This window comes from Ailuropoda melanoleuca, chromosome 2 (assembly GCF_002007445.2).
Source record: "Ailuropoda melanoleuca isolate Jingjing chromosome 2, ASM200744v2, whole genome shotgun sequence".
In the NCBI taxonomy this organism is placed as follows: domain Eukaryota; kingdom Metazoa; phylum Chordata; class Mammalia; order Carnivora; family Ursidae; genus Ailuropoda; species Ailuropoda melanoleuca.
The window spans coordinates 76,067,553-76,085,092 of NC_048219.1; the positions used below are offsets into that span (position 1 = coordinate 76,067,553).

The 17,540-nt window shown below is 43.8% G+C and overlaps 1 protein-coding gene across 3 annotated transcripts in view; it reads right to left on the bottom strand.

Moving 5' to 3' along the window:
* The window catches only part of AKNAD1 (AKNA domain containing 1), a 41,959-nt gene that overhangs the window by 4,335 nt on the left and 20,084 nt on the right, over positions 1-17,540 (bottom strand). For 2 of the 3 annotated variants that reach the window (XM_034654014.1, XM_019799643.2), the window contains exons 6-11: positions 15,061-15,217; positions 9,720-9,791; positions 9,546-9,631; positions 6,588-6,685; positions 2,028-2,150; positions 1,828-1,935 (exon numbers count right to left, since the gene is read on the bottom strand). In XM_034654014.1, the coding sequence (XP_034509905.1) occupies positions 1,828-1,935; positions 2,028-2,150; positions 6,588-6,685; positions 9,546-9,631; positions 9,720-9,791; positions 15,061-15,217 (644 nt within the window). Of the gene's footprint in view, positions 1-1,827; positions 1,936-2,027; positions 2,151-6,587; positions 6,686-9,545; positions 9,632-9,682; positions 9,792-15,060; positions 15,218-17,540 lie in introns of all 3 variants that reach the window. The other variant, XR_004623343.1, reaches the window with a different exon arrangement.

Consider the following 17,540-nt stretch of genomic DNA (forward strand, 5'->3'; position numbering starts at 1 on the left):
TTTAAAAGGAGTTTTATCCATAGCCCCGAGCCCAGGAGTCTAGGTTCAGGTTTGCTGGGTGCGCACTGTGTGACGTTTGAGCATGCCGTCCAACTTCCGTGGACTCGGCTACTACATCTGACAAGAGGAGGGATAACCCACTAATAGGGATTGAAGTCTTCCCCAAGCACAGGAGCAAGGTTTCTAGGAGTCAGAAACTAAATTATGTCACTAAGAAAATCCCAGAAAGTGGAGACTAAACAGAAAAGAAGATAAATGTAGGAAAGGCACCACGGAAGACAAGAAGAAAGTCAGGGAAAGGAAAAGAGTCAGTAGCCAATAAATCTGCCTTCTCTGTTGCTGTTCTCCTTTCCAGGTCTCCTGTCTTATTCACCAGTCTCTTGGCGCTAGGCTTCACTCCCCCTCAGAAGGGTCCCTTTTGACATGGGAACTGGGAGACATTGTCCCTCAGACATGGAAGGCAGAGCAGAAGCCAGAAAGTCCAAATTAGTCATATGGACCACCCAAACTTAAGTCATAATGAGCAGAGATACTAATGAGCTCAGTCTAAATCCTTTGCTGGTCTCGAAATATAATTTTGGATTTTATTTGAAACATAGAAACTCAGAGTTGGGAAGGACCATAGGCTCATCTGGTCCAGTTCTAGCCTGATCTGCAGATTTGCAACATCTCCACAAAGCACATTGTCTCCGGATGGGAAATGAAGAGACATCTCTACAGATGGGGCTCATGACCTCCCACCATGGCCCACTCCATTCCAATTTCTGGAAGGTTCTTTTCAATGTTGAAAAATGCCTCCCTATGACTTCCACCCTCTCGGCCACTGTACATTTACTAATGCAGCTCAAAGTCACACTTCGTGTGATTCCGTTGATCCCTCATTCCCTCATATTGGAATGACAAGTCTCATGGGCTGTAGACCCAAAGGCCAAGGAAATAGTAAAGAAATCTGCTCTGTTGCTTCTGCAGAGTTTTAGTGGCTATTATATCTTGAAGGAATACATCCACTTGAAAGATTTGGCAGCTGGGGGCAGCTGAGTTCGATCAGGTAAATGGCACTCTTTCATCTTGGAAATTGGCAATTGTGAAAGATAAGAAACGTTCTCCCTGATGCCCCTGTTCGCAGATATGGAGAGAAAACTAGCGGTATGAGTTTTCCCACAAGGAGAGAATGTCAAAGGACCAGATATGGTTCAGAAGCAAAACACTGTATTTCCTTCTCTCCCTTTTGTTCCCTTAGCACACTCTGACTTTGTCAATTCTAGCACCTCATTTTGGTATGAACTTTCCTTATTTGGGTATGAGTTCCTTTCAATAGATTGTGAACTCCTTGGGGAGGGAGGAGCCATGTCTTATTCATCTTTATAAATAAATGTGGGCTTTTAATTTTTTTCCAAAGACAGCAAAATTTTGCATTGAAATTAGCAAGATGATGTTTAAGGAGTGTAAAAATAGTCTGTTTCTTTACATGCTGACCTTTAGTAGGGATATGTTTAAACCACTCCTGAATAATAGCAATTATTAGTGGTGACTCTTCAGTTAGTCATTTGTGTAGCAAATATTTACAATTTGTTACTAACTTACACTGAGTTAGCACTTAATAACTTTCAGAGTCCTTTATTGCTAGGATTTCCTATCTCCCAGCCCTGGCCCAGCCTCTGGCCATCCAGGATGCAGGAGAGTCAGATGAGTGCTGGAGAGCCAGGCAGCAGACTGGAGAGGGCAGGGCCCCCCCAAAGGGAAGCAGTGGCCGGTGTGATGCGGGTCCCGCATGCCTGGGAGACCAGCCTGCTTACAAGGATGAGATCGTGCAGCAGATGTACTTACAAGGTGAAGAATTTTTATTTTCGTTTAAAAAGTAGAGCTTGACAAAGGCACTTCTTTCATTAGGATTTAAGTAATTCTGTCCTGGCATGTTGTATCTGTAATGAAATTCTAAAAAGAAAAGATGAAAAATACAACTCACTCCTGTAAACAACAGCTGTCCCCACGTGGGCCTTCCTTGCAAGGCCCCGAGTTGCACTCACCTTCAAGAGGCTTTTTGCCACAGACTCTTCTAGAATTATGACTTTTAGTGCCACAGTTGTCACATTTATTACTCTGCAATCCAGTCCCAGAAGCAGATGAGCTGCTGGGGCCCGCATCAGAACCTGAAAAAGCCCAAGTTACACAAAGGAAGTGTGAGTTTCTTCATTAGAGTCATAAAATGCGGTGTGGTGAGTAGGGCTCTAACCACGCCAGGTATGTAGTAGGCGCCAAAGTGTTCCACTTCCCCAGTTGTGTTCTCAAGGGGAGTTGCCAGCCTTGGGATGACATCTGGAATCCCCTTATGACAACTGAGGGATGTTTTGGTAAATAACAGATCTGATATGAAAGTCTCAAGATTTTCCTTGTACATGTAGGTGCTTAGTGAAGGTCTGCTGAATTGATGGGTCTGTGAGAATGTGGCCCACTGAATCAACTACAGTGCAAGATCGATATTTTCCCAGATTTTCCCCGATGCACCCACATTCTTTTCTCGGACTCTGTGTGGCCAAGAGCTTGTGTTTTGTCACCCAGACAGTTGGAAAGATGGCTTTCCTCTACATCAAATCCATAAGCCAATATGGGAAATTGAATTATAGCTTTGCCCTTATCTTTACCACAGAGAGCCTACTAGTAGAGAGTGTGTGTGTCTAGTGCAGGTCTAGAACCTGGTAGGCTGTGGGAGATGGAGCCTTCTAGGTAAGGCCAGAGTGTGAGGGCACATCAGGCTTGGGTGTTCAAGCAACATCTCAGCTCCAGGAGAGGTGCAACCAGGGGACTAAGACTGCCTTGCTGCTCTCATGATTCTGCTCATTTGTAACATTATCTTTAAAAGACTAAGTCACAATGGAATGAGCTCTAAGGATGTTTTTTTCTTTTCCACATCTCGGTCAGTAGTCATTGAGGGGCGCCTGGGTGGCTCAGCTTGTGAAGCATCTGACTCTTGGTTTTGGCTCAGGTTGTGATCTCGGGGTCACGAGATCAAGCCCCCTGAGTTGGACTCCATGCTCAATGTGGAGTCTGCTGGGATTCTCTCCCTCCCCTCTGCTCCTCTCCCCCTACTAGTACATGCACTATCTCTCTCTCTATCTCAAATAAATAAATAAATAAATAAATAAACAAAATCTTAAAAAAGATAGTCATTGAATTCCTTCTCAACCCACAACTTGAGGAGATTGCAGTAGAGGATTGAGGGCGCACCCTGAGAAGGTTGTATAGTGGAAAGAGCATGGGGTTCAGATGGACCTGAATTTGAAGTCTGCCATGAGTTAGCAGTGATGATTAAAAATATGTCCACAAATTATTTGATTTTTTTTTTTCAGGACGTAGAGCCTAATTCTTCTCTCCTTGAGCGTGGGCTGGATTTAGGGACTTGCTTCTCACAAATAAAGTGGTGGTGATGATGTATAACTTCCAAAACTAGGTCATAAAAGACACTGAAGCTTCCATTTTGGTCTTTCTCTTGGATCCCTTGGCTGTCATGTCATAATGACATCAAGCAGCCTGCTGGAGAGGCCCACACGGTGAGGAACTAAGACCTCCTCCCAATGGCCATTTGAGTGAACCGTCTTAGAGGCACATCTCCAGTCCCAGTCAGTCCTTCCGATGATGGCGGTACTGGCCAATGTCTGACTCATCAGAGAACTTGAGCCTGAATCACTCAGCTAAGCTCCTCCCAAATTCTTGACCCATAGAAATTGAGATAGAAAACGCTTGTTGTTTTGAGCCATTGCATTTTGGGATACTTCACTACCTAGCAGTAGAAATACACCAGCTCTTTGACTGGCAAGTTACTGAATTTCTCTGAGCCTCCCTTTCCTTATCTGTAAAATAAAGATAATAATTCCTACTTACGGGGGTATAAGGATAGCTAAATGTCACACACTACGTCAGCAGTTCTCAAATTTTTTATGTCAGAACCCTTTTACACTCTTAAAAGAACCCTAAAGAGCTTTTGCTTATTATAGTTTTTATCTATCATATACCGTAATATAAGCCATTTTTTGTACCTGTGGTGAAAAACCTCACCCTGCATTGGAGAAGAGCTATTATATGACATTCAGTCACTTGAAGATGGAGGTATCTATTATAGAGAGGTATCTAGTATAAATTTCAAGTCATTTTTGCTTGGGCAGAATCATTCAGATCTTCCCAAGACTAAATGGACAGTCCTAAGGCTTTTTTTAAATGGAATTTTAAACTGAAACATTAAAAAATACTTTTATTATGTCATTTAAAACCAACCGTAATTCATTTCATGCTGACAAAATAAGGGGTTTTTAAAATATTTTTTAAGGGGCACAGCAGTTAAGCGTCTGCCTTCCGCTCAGGGCGTGATCCCGGCGTTATGGGATCGAGCCCCACATCAGGCTCCTCTGCTATGAGCCTGCTTCTTCCTCTCCCACTCCCCCTGCTTGTGTTCCCTCTCTCGCTGGCTGTCTCTCTGTCAAATAAATAAATAAATAAATAAATAAATAAATAAATATAATAAAAAGTCCCTAAATCCAGCCCACACTCAAGGAGAGAAGAATTAGGCTCTACATCCTGAAAAACATATCAAAGAATTTGTGGACATATTTTTAATCATCACTGCTAACTCATGGCAGACTTCAAATTCAGGTCCATCTGAACCCCATGCTCTTTCCACTATACAACCTTCTCAGGGTGCGCCCTCAATCCTCTACTGCAATCTCCTCAAGTTGTGGGTTGAGAAGGAATTCAATGACTATCTTTTTTAAGATTTTGTTTATTTATTTGACAGAGAGCACACAAGCAGGCGGAGTTGCAGACAGAGGGAGAGGGAGAAGCAGGCTTCCCATTGAGCAGGGAGCCTGACTCAGGGCTTGACCCCAGCGTCCGAAGATCACGACCTGAGCCGAAGGCAGATGTTTACCCGACTGAGCTACCCAGGCGCCCTGTTTCTTTTTTTTTCTTTTTTATGTTTTTTAAAAATTTTTATCCATCAAAGAGAGAGAAAGAGCACGTGCGCAAGTGCTCACGGAGTGGGGAGGGGCCGAGGCTGAGGGAGAGGGACAAGGGACTCAGTGCTGAATACAGGGCCTGATGGGGGCTTCATCCCACGACCCTGCAATCATGACCAGAGCCAAAACCAAGAGTCCAACGCTCAACCCACTGAGTCACCCAGATGCCCCCAAATAACGGGTTTTTAATGCAAAAGAGCTATTTTTAAAAATGAAAAGTATCAGAAGAGTGGCAGTATTTTATGTTTTGGCAGGTGTCTTGAATACCTGGCTTAATAGAAGGCAGCTGAATTCCACAGCTGCACCTCCAGGCAATCGGCTGCCCAGACATGCAGCTGGGAGAGAGAAAGGGCATCACAACTGCCTGGAGAGCGTCTCAGGGACCCCCAGGGCCTCTGACCACACTCGGAATGCCTGTACCGGTATGGAATCTGGTATAGTAGGTGTTCAATCAGTGACACGTTACTATTACTATTAGAAAATGAATCATCGGGGGGCACCTGGGTGGCACAGCAGTTAAGCGTCTGCCTTCGGCTCAGGGCGTGATCCCGGCGTTATGGGATCGAGCCCCACATCAGGCTCCTCCGCTGTGAGCCTGCTTCTTCCTCTCCCACTTCCCCTGCTTGTGTTCCCTCTCTCGCTGGCTGTCTCTATCTCTGTCAAATAAATAAATAAATAAAATCTTTAAAAAAAAAAAAAGAAAATGAATCATCGGGGTGCCTGGGGGGCTCAGGTCATGATCTCAGTCCTGGGATTGAGCCCCGTCTTGGGCTCCATGCTCGGCGGGGCGTCTGCTATTCCCTCTCCTACCCCTCCCGCTGCTCGTGCTCTCTCTCACTGCTCTCTCTATCTCTCCCTCTCAAATAAGTAAATAAAATTTAAAAAAGAAAGAAAATGTGGAACTACATGTGACAGAACAGACAGAACACTGAGTCAAAGGCAAGGCTCTCGGCCCACAGCTTGTATGAATGAGTGTAAACAAGCTCGTTAGGCCTCTGGGCCCGGGTTCTCTCGTATCAACAGGGTAGAGAGGGCTCGGGCGGGGCTCTCGTGCTCAGGAGCTGCCTGAACAGACAGGCCCCGGCCTCACCTCTTCCTCAACCAGGGTGGTTCTGCCAGGGGATGCTTTTCTGCTTAAACTGCCTGTGGAGGAAGGCTCCTCTGACTTAAAACCATTGAATTCCATGCTCTGCGTGCTCTCCCGGTCTCCTCCCAGCTCTAGTTTTCTTTGCTTCTGTGAAATGTGCATGGACAAGTCAGCAGCAAGTCTCCCATGGCCAGGAAGCTCACCAGGTGGGGATTCCGGGTCATGCTGGAAGGATGACACCCAGAGCTGAGGCCACCTCACGACCGAGTGCGTGGAGTCCTTGGATTCCCGCGCAGACACAGGTGGGCACTTTCACCCAGTCTGATCACAGTTGATCTATTTGAATCTATCCCATTATTAATTCTTTACACGTGGCAAAAAACATACACTTTGCAACGCCCTCATCTAGGTAAGGCTGTGTGGTGTGGCAGATGGTCTGGGAGCAGGGAGCAGACCCATGGAGAGGGACCGCAGCCCCGGGCCCCTCAACTTACTGAGAATCGAATCTGCAAGCAATGCCTTTCCTTGAATGGCAGGGGGACACCTTCCACAGTTGGTCCTTCTGTGCCCTTTTTTCTCCGTGTTTTCCCTCCTATAAAAGGTGCATAAGACCCCATAAACGTTTAGCCCGCTTCTCCTGGAGATCGTGAGCATACTGGTAAAACTGAAATGCTAACTTTCTTACATCAGAGCCTGGGACAATACTGGCATCTTGTCCTCAACACAGAGCTCCCCTCTGCCTGCCTGTTTGAGAGCTTCCCTCTAAGAAACCTCCCCCAGCACCACTTGGCCTGGTAAGAGTGTATATACTAAATGTTAAAAAGTCAATCTGTTCTGTTCCCCAGAGGATGCTATCTAATCACCATGCACACATGTGCAGTATAGAAATTTGAAGTATGGAATTGCAAAATTTAGAGTTTTCTTCATATTCGTGTCTCAAAAATCAACTCTTCTCAGGGAAGAAGCCGTGCTCCCTGACGGTACTAGGTCATGTGGTTTTGGCTGCACAAGTGCGAGCTGAATGTGTCCAGAACGTCCAGCCAGCTGGATTTGGTCCAGTGTGGGGGGGGCTAAAAGCGGTGGGAGCCCACAGGGTTAATTTTAGCCGCACAAGGCCACCAGGGGGCATCAGAAAGATACCTTCCTGTCGTCCTTTACCAGGACGCCTTCTCTGTCCTGTCTGTTGCTTCAGCCTCCCTTCTTCACAGAAATTCTAACTCCTTCAGAGAAATTCTATTAATGACAATTCTTAATAAAACCCTCGCTCAGCCCCTGAGGTACAGTGATAGTCCTCCAGGAAAGCGGTTCATTCTTAGTGTGGAAGGCACTGTGCCCATGATGTCCTGGACATAGCTGGCGAGAGGAATGAGACTGATGGCTGGGGGGGGNGGGGGGGGGGGGGGGGGGGAGATGGGACAGGGGTGGGGGACAGGACAGAGGGACGAGCCCCAGGTGTTGCTTGGCAAATGCAGCACCCCCAACCGTGCCCAGGCCGCTGGCCGCCCGCTGCCCATGAAGAGAGGCGTCATGCTTGAAGTTGGTGGGGCTGGGGGCTGAGAAGCTGGGCCCTTCCCCTCCCCTTGGAAAAACATGCTTTACTCCTGACTCACATATTTTCTCACACCTCATTTTCTGTCTCCACCCTCCGCCTTCGGGGCATTTGAACATCTGCTCTCCAAAGTGGAAAACTTGGATCTCTTTCAAGAGAGTTCAGTCCCACACGTGACTTTCCTTTTCTGCCTCTTGTAAACTTCTTTGTGCACTAAAATCTTTTTGCCAACCATAAAAGCTAAGGGTGATTCTACTTGAGCAGACTCTTTTCCAAGAAGACAAAGTAGCTAAAGTGTGCTCTTAAATCTAAAATCCCGCGTCAGACACGGCACAAAGGGGTACGCATTTTATATGTAGCGGATAGATCATTTAGCTACATCTTTACAAATATCCCTCAAACATCAGCAAACTTCATAAAGCACATGTCCCATCTCAGAGCTATCTAACCTTCTAGAAGAGTCAAGAGTACATCTAGCCCTTTGTTCAATTAGCCCCTCAGGTACTATGTAGTTTACCAAGATTTCAATTTATAAATCATGTGTCTCCCTCCTTCACACCCCAGCGGTACACTCATTGTTAGATCTGATTTCACACTTGCTGTGCTTTTCTTTCCCTCTTGTCCGTCATAAAAGATGAATTTAGTCTGGAACCTAACTTGGTACTTAAGAGTATCTGTAGGGTCTAGACTAGGAGTTTGGAAGAGAACATTTAATACCTCAAACGCTTAAAGTGTTTTTTAAATGTCAAACTATTATATTTATTAATACAATTTTTAAAATTCCAAAACCGAGGTTTCATCCAATAAGTAAAAATAGTGGGCCTGGGGTGGCTCAGGGCATAGGCGTCATTATTGCTCCTTATATTTAAAAGAGAGTCAAAGCCAATGACTGGCATGTGGGTTTAAAGAAGTGGTCCACACCAGATGACGCATGGTCATTTTTAGCACAAACACCATGCTGTTTCCTTTTTTAGGGGGCGGACACTCAGTAGAACACTTGGGACAAGCGCCCAATCCCGTGGTGGAATAGTTTCTAGCTTCAGACCTTGTCATCTGCTTCTGTTGGAGCCCATTATGCACATGTAATAATGGTTGCTAAACAGCTCCTGCCTCCTTGACTCTTGACCTTCCCAGGGTAAATTAGCCCAGCTTTGGCCCGCCATCCAAGTGCCTCCTGAGCGTGGAGGTGGCGCCTCTCACTTAACAGAGAGAAGCTTTGAATAAATGATTCTGAATCCACATAAGCTAACAGTTGATCCGAACAAAGTGTCAAGAACATTAAGGATTTCTCCTTAGGACTTTACATCAATCACTTTTTTTGCACAATTTACAGCTTCTTAACCTCTGCAAGATTTCTTGCTCAAGAATGGGGAGAAGTAAACCCCGAGACATGGGATTAAGTTTATTTCCAGTGGGACTGGGGACAGAGGGAGGGACAGGGCAGATTTTCAGTCACGAGGAGGAGCTGGTTATAAATGGTGCACATGATCTCCCATCTGGGTAATGTTCTGACCCACCCGATAGGACGAGCCACCCTTCGGGTGCTCTAGCCGTGATTCTTCACCAAGAGAACTTACGCGAATCACTTGAGCGGATTTAAAAGTATTCCTACCAGGGCTCCAGCCCCGGGGAGGCTGACACAATAGGTGAGGCTGAGGCGTGTGCATTATTTAAAAATCTCCCCGATGACTCCGATGCTCGCTGCACTCAGCCACGGGCGGGAGGGATTTGTGAGTCTGGAGGGAGGCGGGGCAGGCCGAGCCCTGCGACCTGACCTGCGGTTCTGCAGCTCAGCCGCGGCCCCGGCACCTGCTGGGTTGAGCTGACACCCACTCTCCCTGGAGCTATTACCCCCGCGCGGGCTCCCACCCTCCCTGGGGACTTAGCAGCAAGAAGCCCTCACCATTCACAGACCCAGTGGCAAAAGGCACAGCTTGCGCTGATCGTCTCTGCGGGGTCCTGCCTTCCCGAGGTGGTGTTGGGGTTCTCCTGCACCACAAAGCACACACGGATGTGGCTGTGAGCGAGGAAGTGACTCACCCCGCCGCCGCTCACGCGCGGGGGCAGCTGGACTCACGTCTTCGGGACTCCTTCGCTCTGATTTCTCGGGTTTCTCGCTCGTCGGGGTCTGGGCTGTAGCGGCCTGGGGCTTAAAGAGAGAAGGTTTCGACACTGGCTTGGCCTCTCTCCTTCTCCAAACATTTAAAAATCTAGTTTGCAAATGAGAGAATACTTTGCGTCTTTCTTTCTTTCCTTAGTTTCAGATTACCTAGGCTCCGCCAGAGCATGAACAGATGCAGGAAGATAATTTTTAAATCCATCAATCTGACTGCTCTTTGTAGAGCTCTACAAGCTTTTCCAAAGAAGTGCATTCAACGGTGAGTTAGAACAGGCTCTAGGGACTATTTAGAGGCGGGAATTATTGTTTATATGTCCTTTTTTAACACAGAAAAATTACACTACTTCATGGAAAGGCCTGACACCACCCGGAGTGTATTTTTTACTATGGTTTTACCCTTTCTGTAAGCAGAAAACATGCTCTTCTCCCCATTATAAACAATGCCGGCGTAAGCACCGTGGTACAGATAGCTTTTTCCATATTTTGAATTACTTCTTTAGGAAATGTCTAGGTCAAAGGTTGTGAACATGTTTGCGTGATGACACCTGTTGCCAAATTGCTTGTCACAAACCTAAGAATTACACAGCCACCAACAATGTGGGCAGCTCACTTGGACCACGCCTTCCTCTGCATCAGGAATCATCCTTGAAAATGTGTTTGTTAATTTAAAAAGCGGGGAGGTGGCACCTTGTGTGAATTAGCATCGCCTCTGTTATTAAGGGAGATAAACATTTTCCCATGTGCTTATTTATCGGCTGTGTTTCCTACTTGTGACTTTTAGTTCATCTCCTTTGCCCATTACTTTTTTGGAGATTTTCAGTGTTTCCTTACCAGCAAAAACAACCATTTGTTGACTGCTCATTGTGCCGGTGCTCCTCATACCGCCTCCTTTGTTCCTTCTCACCATCCTGGCACATTGTGCCCATTTTAATGCCCATTTTCAATAATCTGAGCCTCATAGGATTTCAACAACTTGGCAAGATCACAGAGAGTAAGAGGCAGAACTGGGATTTGAACCTTTCCCCGTCTGCTTGTGTTCTTAACCACAATTTTCCTGCTCCTTTCTGCACCTGGCAGAGCCCCTTGTATAATAAAAATCTCAATATTGAACGTTATTTGTTCTTAATATTTTCCAACTGTCTGCCTTTAAAATAAAAGTGGCTGTGGTTTCAGTTTTGCAAATATTAGTTAAAATGCTGATGTAGTGAAAGAGGAGGTGGCAAGGGCCAAGAAACATAAGAAAATGAGTTAAATTTTGCAAACGATCAAAGAAATGCAGATGAAAACAATGAGATACCAGTTTCACGTATCACTTTAGCGAAGGTTGGAAAGAAAAAGAAAAAAACATCCCCGGGGTGGACTCAGGGGGACACAGCTCCTTCCTGATGCACAACTGGGGCATGACACCACCTTGTTAAGGGCCAGTTTATCAGAATGTTCACTCTGTGCCTCTTGAACCAGTAACTGCACTCCTGAGTTTTTATTCGAAGGAAATAATTGAGTATGGCCAAACACTTGCATATAAAATGCTGCTACCAAAGCAGTGTTTATAATATCAAAGAACTGGAAAAAGCCAAACGTCCATCAGCAAGGGATTGGTTAAATCAATCGGTATAATGAAATACAATGCAGTCCTTAAAAACAAAGCTGTAGGTTTATTCCACATGATTGTTGAGATGCCCACCATAGAATGTTAAAAGAAAAAAAGCATTATAAAACAATATATATAGCATGATCCCATTTTTGCAAAAACGTGTATGTGTCTGTAGAGAAGAAACAAGACTGGACAGATACACACTAACATATTAGCTATGATTTTTCTCTCCGTGAAATGTTCTTCTTTATACTTTATCTTTTTATTTTTTTGCAGTAAATTGTTTTTATAATTTTACAACTTTTTAATAATTTTTTATAATTTTTAAATAATTTTATAATCATTATAATCATTTTTATGATTTAAAAATAAAGGCTTTGCGCCTGTGTTTTCTTTAACCGCTTCTCACTTTCAGGGCTACAGGGATACCCCTGCACTTCACATATAAGGCAGACTTACCTGAGAACGTAGGCAGGGGCCCTCCACCTGAACTGGGAGACCTAGGATCCAGGGTCCCCTGACGTTTGTCCTGGGCAAGTCTCCTCACCTTCCTAAGCTTCCAGCTCTTCTTCTGCCAAGTCTCTGCGAACTGTGAAGCTCTGAACCAACAGTACTGCTGCTGTTTACTGCATGTTTTGACTCTGTCAGTATCCTTTTAGACCCAAGGGGCTTTCATCCCGGTATTTCCAGCTCATTCATAATGAAATAATCTCAAGGTGTGGTCCCCAGACCAGCAGCACTGGCATCACCTGGGAGTGTGTTAGAATGGCAGCACTGCAGGCTCCCCTCAGACCCACCGAATCAAAGCCTGCGTGCAGCAGGATTTGCGCACCATTCCTAGGGGCGCTGCAGTTGGAGAAGCCCTGATCCAGAACAGACACCCCAGGCAAGTGTCTGTCTCCTGAGCGCTGAGAGTGGGAAACATTAGCAGTAATACCAGCAGCCGTCACCAGCACTAACATGCAAGGTGTCAGTTAGTATAAGAGCCAGGCGGGGTGCCTGGGTGGCTCAGTCGGTTAAGCGTCTGCCTTTGGCTCAGGTCATGATCCCAGAGTCCTGGGATCAAGCCCTGAGTCAGGCTCTCCGCTCAGCAGGGAGCCTGCTTCTCCCTCTGTGCCACCACTGGCCCCATCCCCGCCTCCTCTCATAAATAAATAAAATCTTAAAAAAAAAAAAAGAGCCAGGTGATCGTAATGATGCCTTTCAGAGCCACACTCAGCAGCCCTGGTTCTGGTCAGAGATGCAACAGAATGAACTGAACTGAGCAGGGCTGGGCTGCTGGACGTGACCCTGGAATCGGAGGAAAACCTCATGGCCATTTGTTCTGGTTAGTCTGTGTTATTGTTGTTTTTTGGGGTTTTGGTGTTTTATTTATTTTTTTAGGCAGTTTGAACTTAGAATCAGTTCTTGAGCTCCGTGGGAGCCCCACTTTAGGGGACTCTTTGGCTAAGAGTCATCGGGGATTTAATCGCCGCCCTCCTGGGATGATGGGGAGGAGCAACCTGAGGTAGAGTGTGGTGGGGACATCTTGTGGCCGCTCTCCCTTTCTCCTTTCAGAACTTGTCAGGCCCTATCTCAGGAGCCATAGCTTTGAAGGAGGGGGCCTGTTGCAGCCCCAAAGGACACCCCGGTGTTCCTTGGGAATCCTCGGAGCCGCATAGAGGGACTGCCTCAAATCAGTTCAGCAACCCCATCCCCACGCCTAAGGCTCCATCACATCCTGCCTGGAGTCCCTGTCCCCGACTCTCCACCTACCCGCCTCCTTCTTATCCCTCTCTCCAACTCAGTTCAAATCTCACCTTCCCTGACCGTGTCTCCCACGTGGCCCTCCCACGCTGAGTGACTTTTGGTCACATGCCATTACTGAATAGTCACAAAAGCTAATACCCAGCTAGTGTGCTTAACTATGAGCCCGGCCCCAGTTCAAGCACTTTACCTGTATTAACCCGCTTAACACCACAGTGACATCATAACAACTTCTAACAAGCTGCCAGGTGACCTCAGTGCTCTTGGTCTGGGGACCACACGAGATTATCTCATTACAATTTAACTGCAAGTGCTGGGATTAAAAGTCCTCAGGTCTAAAATGATAATGACAATTATAATGAGAAGGAAATAATAATAAACCTGTTGGGTTAAGGGCTTTACAGTTTGCAAAGTCTTTTTGCAGAAGAGGAGTTTAAAGGTTTGGCAGGTATTATTATCTTTATTTTACAGAGGAGGAAACTGAGGCACAGAGAGGTTACATAACTTGCCCAAGGTCACAGAGCTGATGAGTGATAGGGCCAGTACTCAGACCCAGGCAGTTTGGCTCCACAGTCACAGGAATGTATTATGTTAAGTGCATTGCACTTTTAACATTCTGTCATTACACATTAATTTTATTTGTTTGTTGTATGTATCCCTCACAGAAATGTAGACATCTTGAGGGCAGGTTATTTGTCTGCTTTGATTATGTTACACCCCAATACCTAGAAAAGTGCCTAGCATTTGGCAATAAATATTTGTTCAATGAATGAATGAATGATCCTAGCAATAGACTCTCTTTTCAGGGCCACTTATCACAAAGTTATAGAGTTCTCATTATTTCTCAACAGTTGCTGGTAAACTTGGGACCCAGTAAGAAAAACAAACCCAGATTAGAGGGAGCTTCTGGGCAGAAGGCTAGGCTCACTCCCTGGGCTCCCTCACATGACCAGGAAGCTAATTCAGGTTCACAACTTGGGAAGCATTAAAACTGTTCAATCCACAAGGGCTCAGAGGTTACCATACTGAGCATTCACACTGTACCAGGCATTCGGTCCAATGTTTGGGTTACAAAGATAGATACAAAGGCACAGGAACAAGTGAGACACAGTGCTGTGAGGGCACAGAGGTCCGAGCAAAGAATTCTGCCTGGGGTGGGGGACTGTGTGTCAAAGTTATTTAAATGGCCTAACTCGGAAGTTGGGCCTTGAATGAAATTTTGCTGGAAAGGTTAAGTGTTCTGAAGGGGCAAACACACTTCTTTGGCAGGGCTAGCATTTATATCCTCTTCAGCATCTTGTTCTTAGCTGTGACAAAAACCTACTCCAATTTTGAATATCAGCCACGGGTTGTGACTTCAAGTACTGTCTGAAACAAAAGTGTCACTTGATGGCAATTATCCAGATGATGCAGTTTCTCAGAATTTTAATTTAGTCTGGAATGTTCTGATAGTTGAGGCTACAAAAACAAAAAGTGTCGTAAGACAGTGGTGATTGATTCGAATTCCTAATCTTGCATATGAAGACAATCCAAAGGAATTTAACTTGAGAGAAGGAAAATCCAGAAGTGGACCCATGGGAAATAGTTCTTCCCACCAAGTCTGTTATTCTTTATGTAGAAGAGGGAATATAAAACTATTAAGAAGAAAAATTATTTCTTCCAGGCACAATCCACAAAAATGTTGCTCTTCATCCAGAAGAAATAGCTTTTCAGTGGTTCATCAGTTTAAACTGCATTGTTGCATCTTAAACTAATAAGATATTTAAATACCAACACTTAAAATTGCTTCTAATTTTTAAAAGCTGGTTCCATTTTAAATAATATTTCTAGGACTTCAGAAAGTTTAATTTTCATGAAATATTAAAATAGAATTCATGATTTCATGAATTAGGATTCTATAAATGCATAAAAAAAAACATTTTTCCTGGCATGAAATTAGGCTGTAGGTTGCTGTATTACCTCATTTGAGGGTGGAGAGGATGTGGCTGCCAAGTCATCCGGGATGATTGGAGAACTCACGGGAAGAGAGACGGCTGAAGTACATTTGCCCTTGTTAATTTTCTCTTTAACATCTTCAAGTATCATCTCCAACTTGAAGATTTCATCTTCCACTTCTCTAATAGATATAAACAGGCATCTTACTGGGTATGCAGTCAACAATCTAATGAGTAACGACAGTTTGTGAATATAGCATCGATCTATATTATTAATGTGGTTTGGCTTCAGACAGGAAGGATAATGGACACCCGCCCTGACATGCATCCTGTTTATCCTCTCACTCTGAAGGCCTGGGCTCTAATCCGCATTTTGTTATTCATTAGCTGTGTATCCTTGGGAAAATCACTTAATCTTACTGTGCCTCCAGTGTCTCAACTATAACATAGGGATAACCATTCTCTGCTCATCTGGATCTAATTATTTTGAGATCACTTACAATTCTAAGAGCTATGATCCTATGGAAATAATGATTTATATCAATTGAAAAGAGGAAGGACATGAAATATCTGAATCATTTGATTAACAAGCTTGATCTAGAGGCATATGTACATATATGTATGTATGTATAAACATGTGTAAGTGTAAGTGTATACATAAATATAAATATCTATTTTACCCACAAAGAATTCAATTGCCTCAAAGCCATTTCATTTACAAAAATTTGCCCCATATTAATCCACAAAGAAAAATCTCAACAAATTCCAAAACATTAAAAATTATACTATTGCTCTTTCACTAAGATCAGGAAAAAGGCAAGGATGTCCCTCTCACCACTCCTTTTCAACTTTGTAGTGGAAGTCCTACCTAATGTAATAAGAAAAGAAAATATAAGGTATACAGATTGGAAAGGAAGGAATAAAAGTGTCTTTGTGGATGAAAATCCAAAAGAATTAACAGAAAAACTAGAACTAATAAGCAATTTTAGTGAGGTTGCAGGATACAAGATTAATATGCAAAGGTGAATCACTTAGCTATATACTATCAATGAACAAGTGAAATTTGAAATTAAAGACACAATACAATTTACATTAAGAACCAAAAAATGAAATACTTAGGTATAGATTTAACAAAATATGCACAAGATCTTTATAAGGAAAACTATAAAAATTCTGATGAATGAAATCAAAGAACTAAATAAATGGAGAGATATTCCATGTTCATGGATAGGAAGACTCAATATTGTCAAGATGTCAGTTCTTCCCAACTCGATCTATAGATTCAATGCAACCCCTGCCAAAATTCCAGCTAGTTCTTTTGTGAATACTGACAAAATGATTCTAAAGTTTCTATGAAGAGACAAAAGACTCAGAATAGCCAACACAATATTGAAGGACAACAACAAAGTTGAAGGACTGACACTACCCAACTTTGAGACCTACTATAAAGCTGCAGTGATCAAGGCAGTGTGTTATTGGTGAAAGACTATACAAATAGATCAGAGGAACAGAATAGAGAACCCAGAAATAGACCCACATAATTATAGTCCCCCCAACTTTGACAAAAGAGCAAAGGCAATACGATGGAGCAAAGACAGTCTTTTCAACAAATGGTGCTGGAACAATTGGATATCCACATGCAAAAAAATGAATCTAGACACATACCTTATACCCTTCATAAAAATTAACTCAAAATGGATCACAGACCTAATGTAAAATGCAAAAGTGTAAAAAATCCTAGAAGATAACATAGTAGAAAGCCTAGATAATCTTGGGTATGTTGATGGCTTGAGAGATACAAAACCAAAGACACCACCCATGAAAGAAATAATTGATGAGCTAGATTTCATTAAAATTAAAACTTCTGTTCTGCCAAGAAAATAAGAAGACAAGCCATAGACCAAGAGAAAATATTGGCAAAGGATGGACAAAGGACCATTATCGAAATATACAAAGAACTCTTAAAATGCAACAATAAGAAAACAAACAACCCAATTTTAAATTGTGCTACAGACCTTAATAGACACTTCACCAAAGAAAATATACAGATGGGAAATACGCCTATGACAAGATGCTTCACACCATATGTCATCAGGGAAATGCAAATTTAAACAACAGTGAGCTACCACTAAACATTAGCAGAATGGCCAAAATATGGACTGTAACAACACCAAATGCTGGCAAGGGTGTGGAGCAATAGGAACTCTCATTCATTGCTGGTGGGAATACAAAATGGCACAGCCACTTTGGAAGATAGTTTGACAGTTTCTTTCAAAACTAAACATATTCTTACCGTACGATCCAGCAATCAGACTCCTTGGTATTTACCCAAGGGAGCTGAAAATTTATGTTGACACAAAAACTTGCACACAAATGTTTATAGCAGCTCTATTCATACTTGTCAAAACTTTGTAGCAACCAAGATGTCCTTCAGTAGGTAAAGGGAAAAATAAACAGTGGCACATCCAGACAATGGAATGTTACTCAGCACTAAAAAATTAGTTA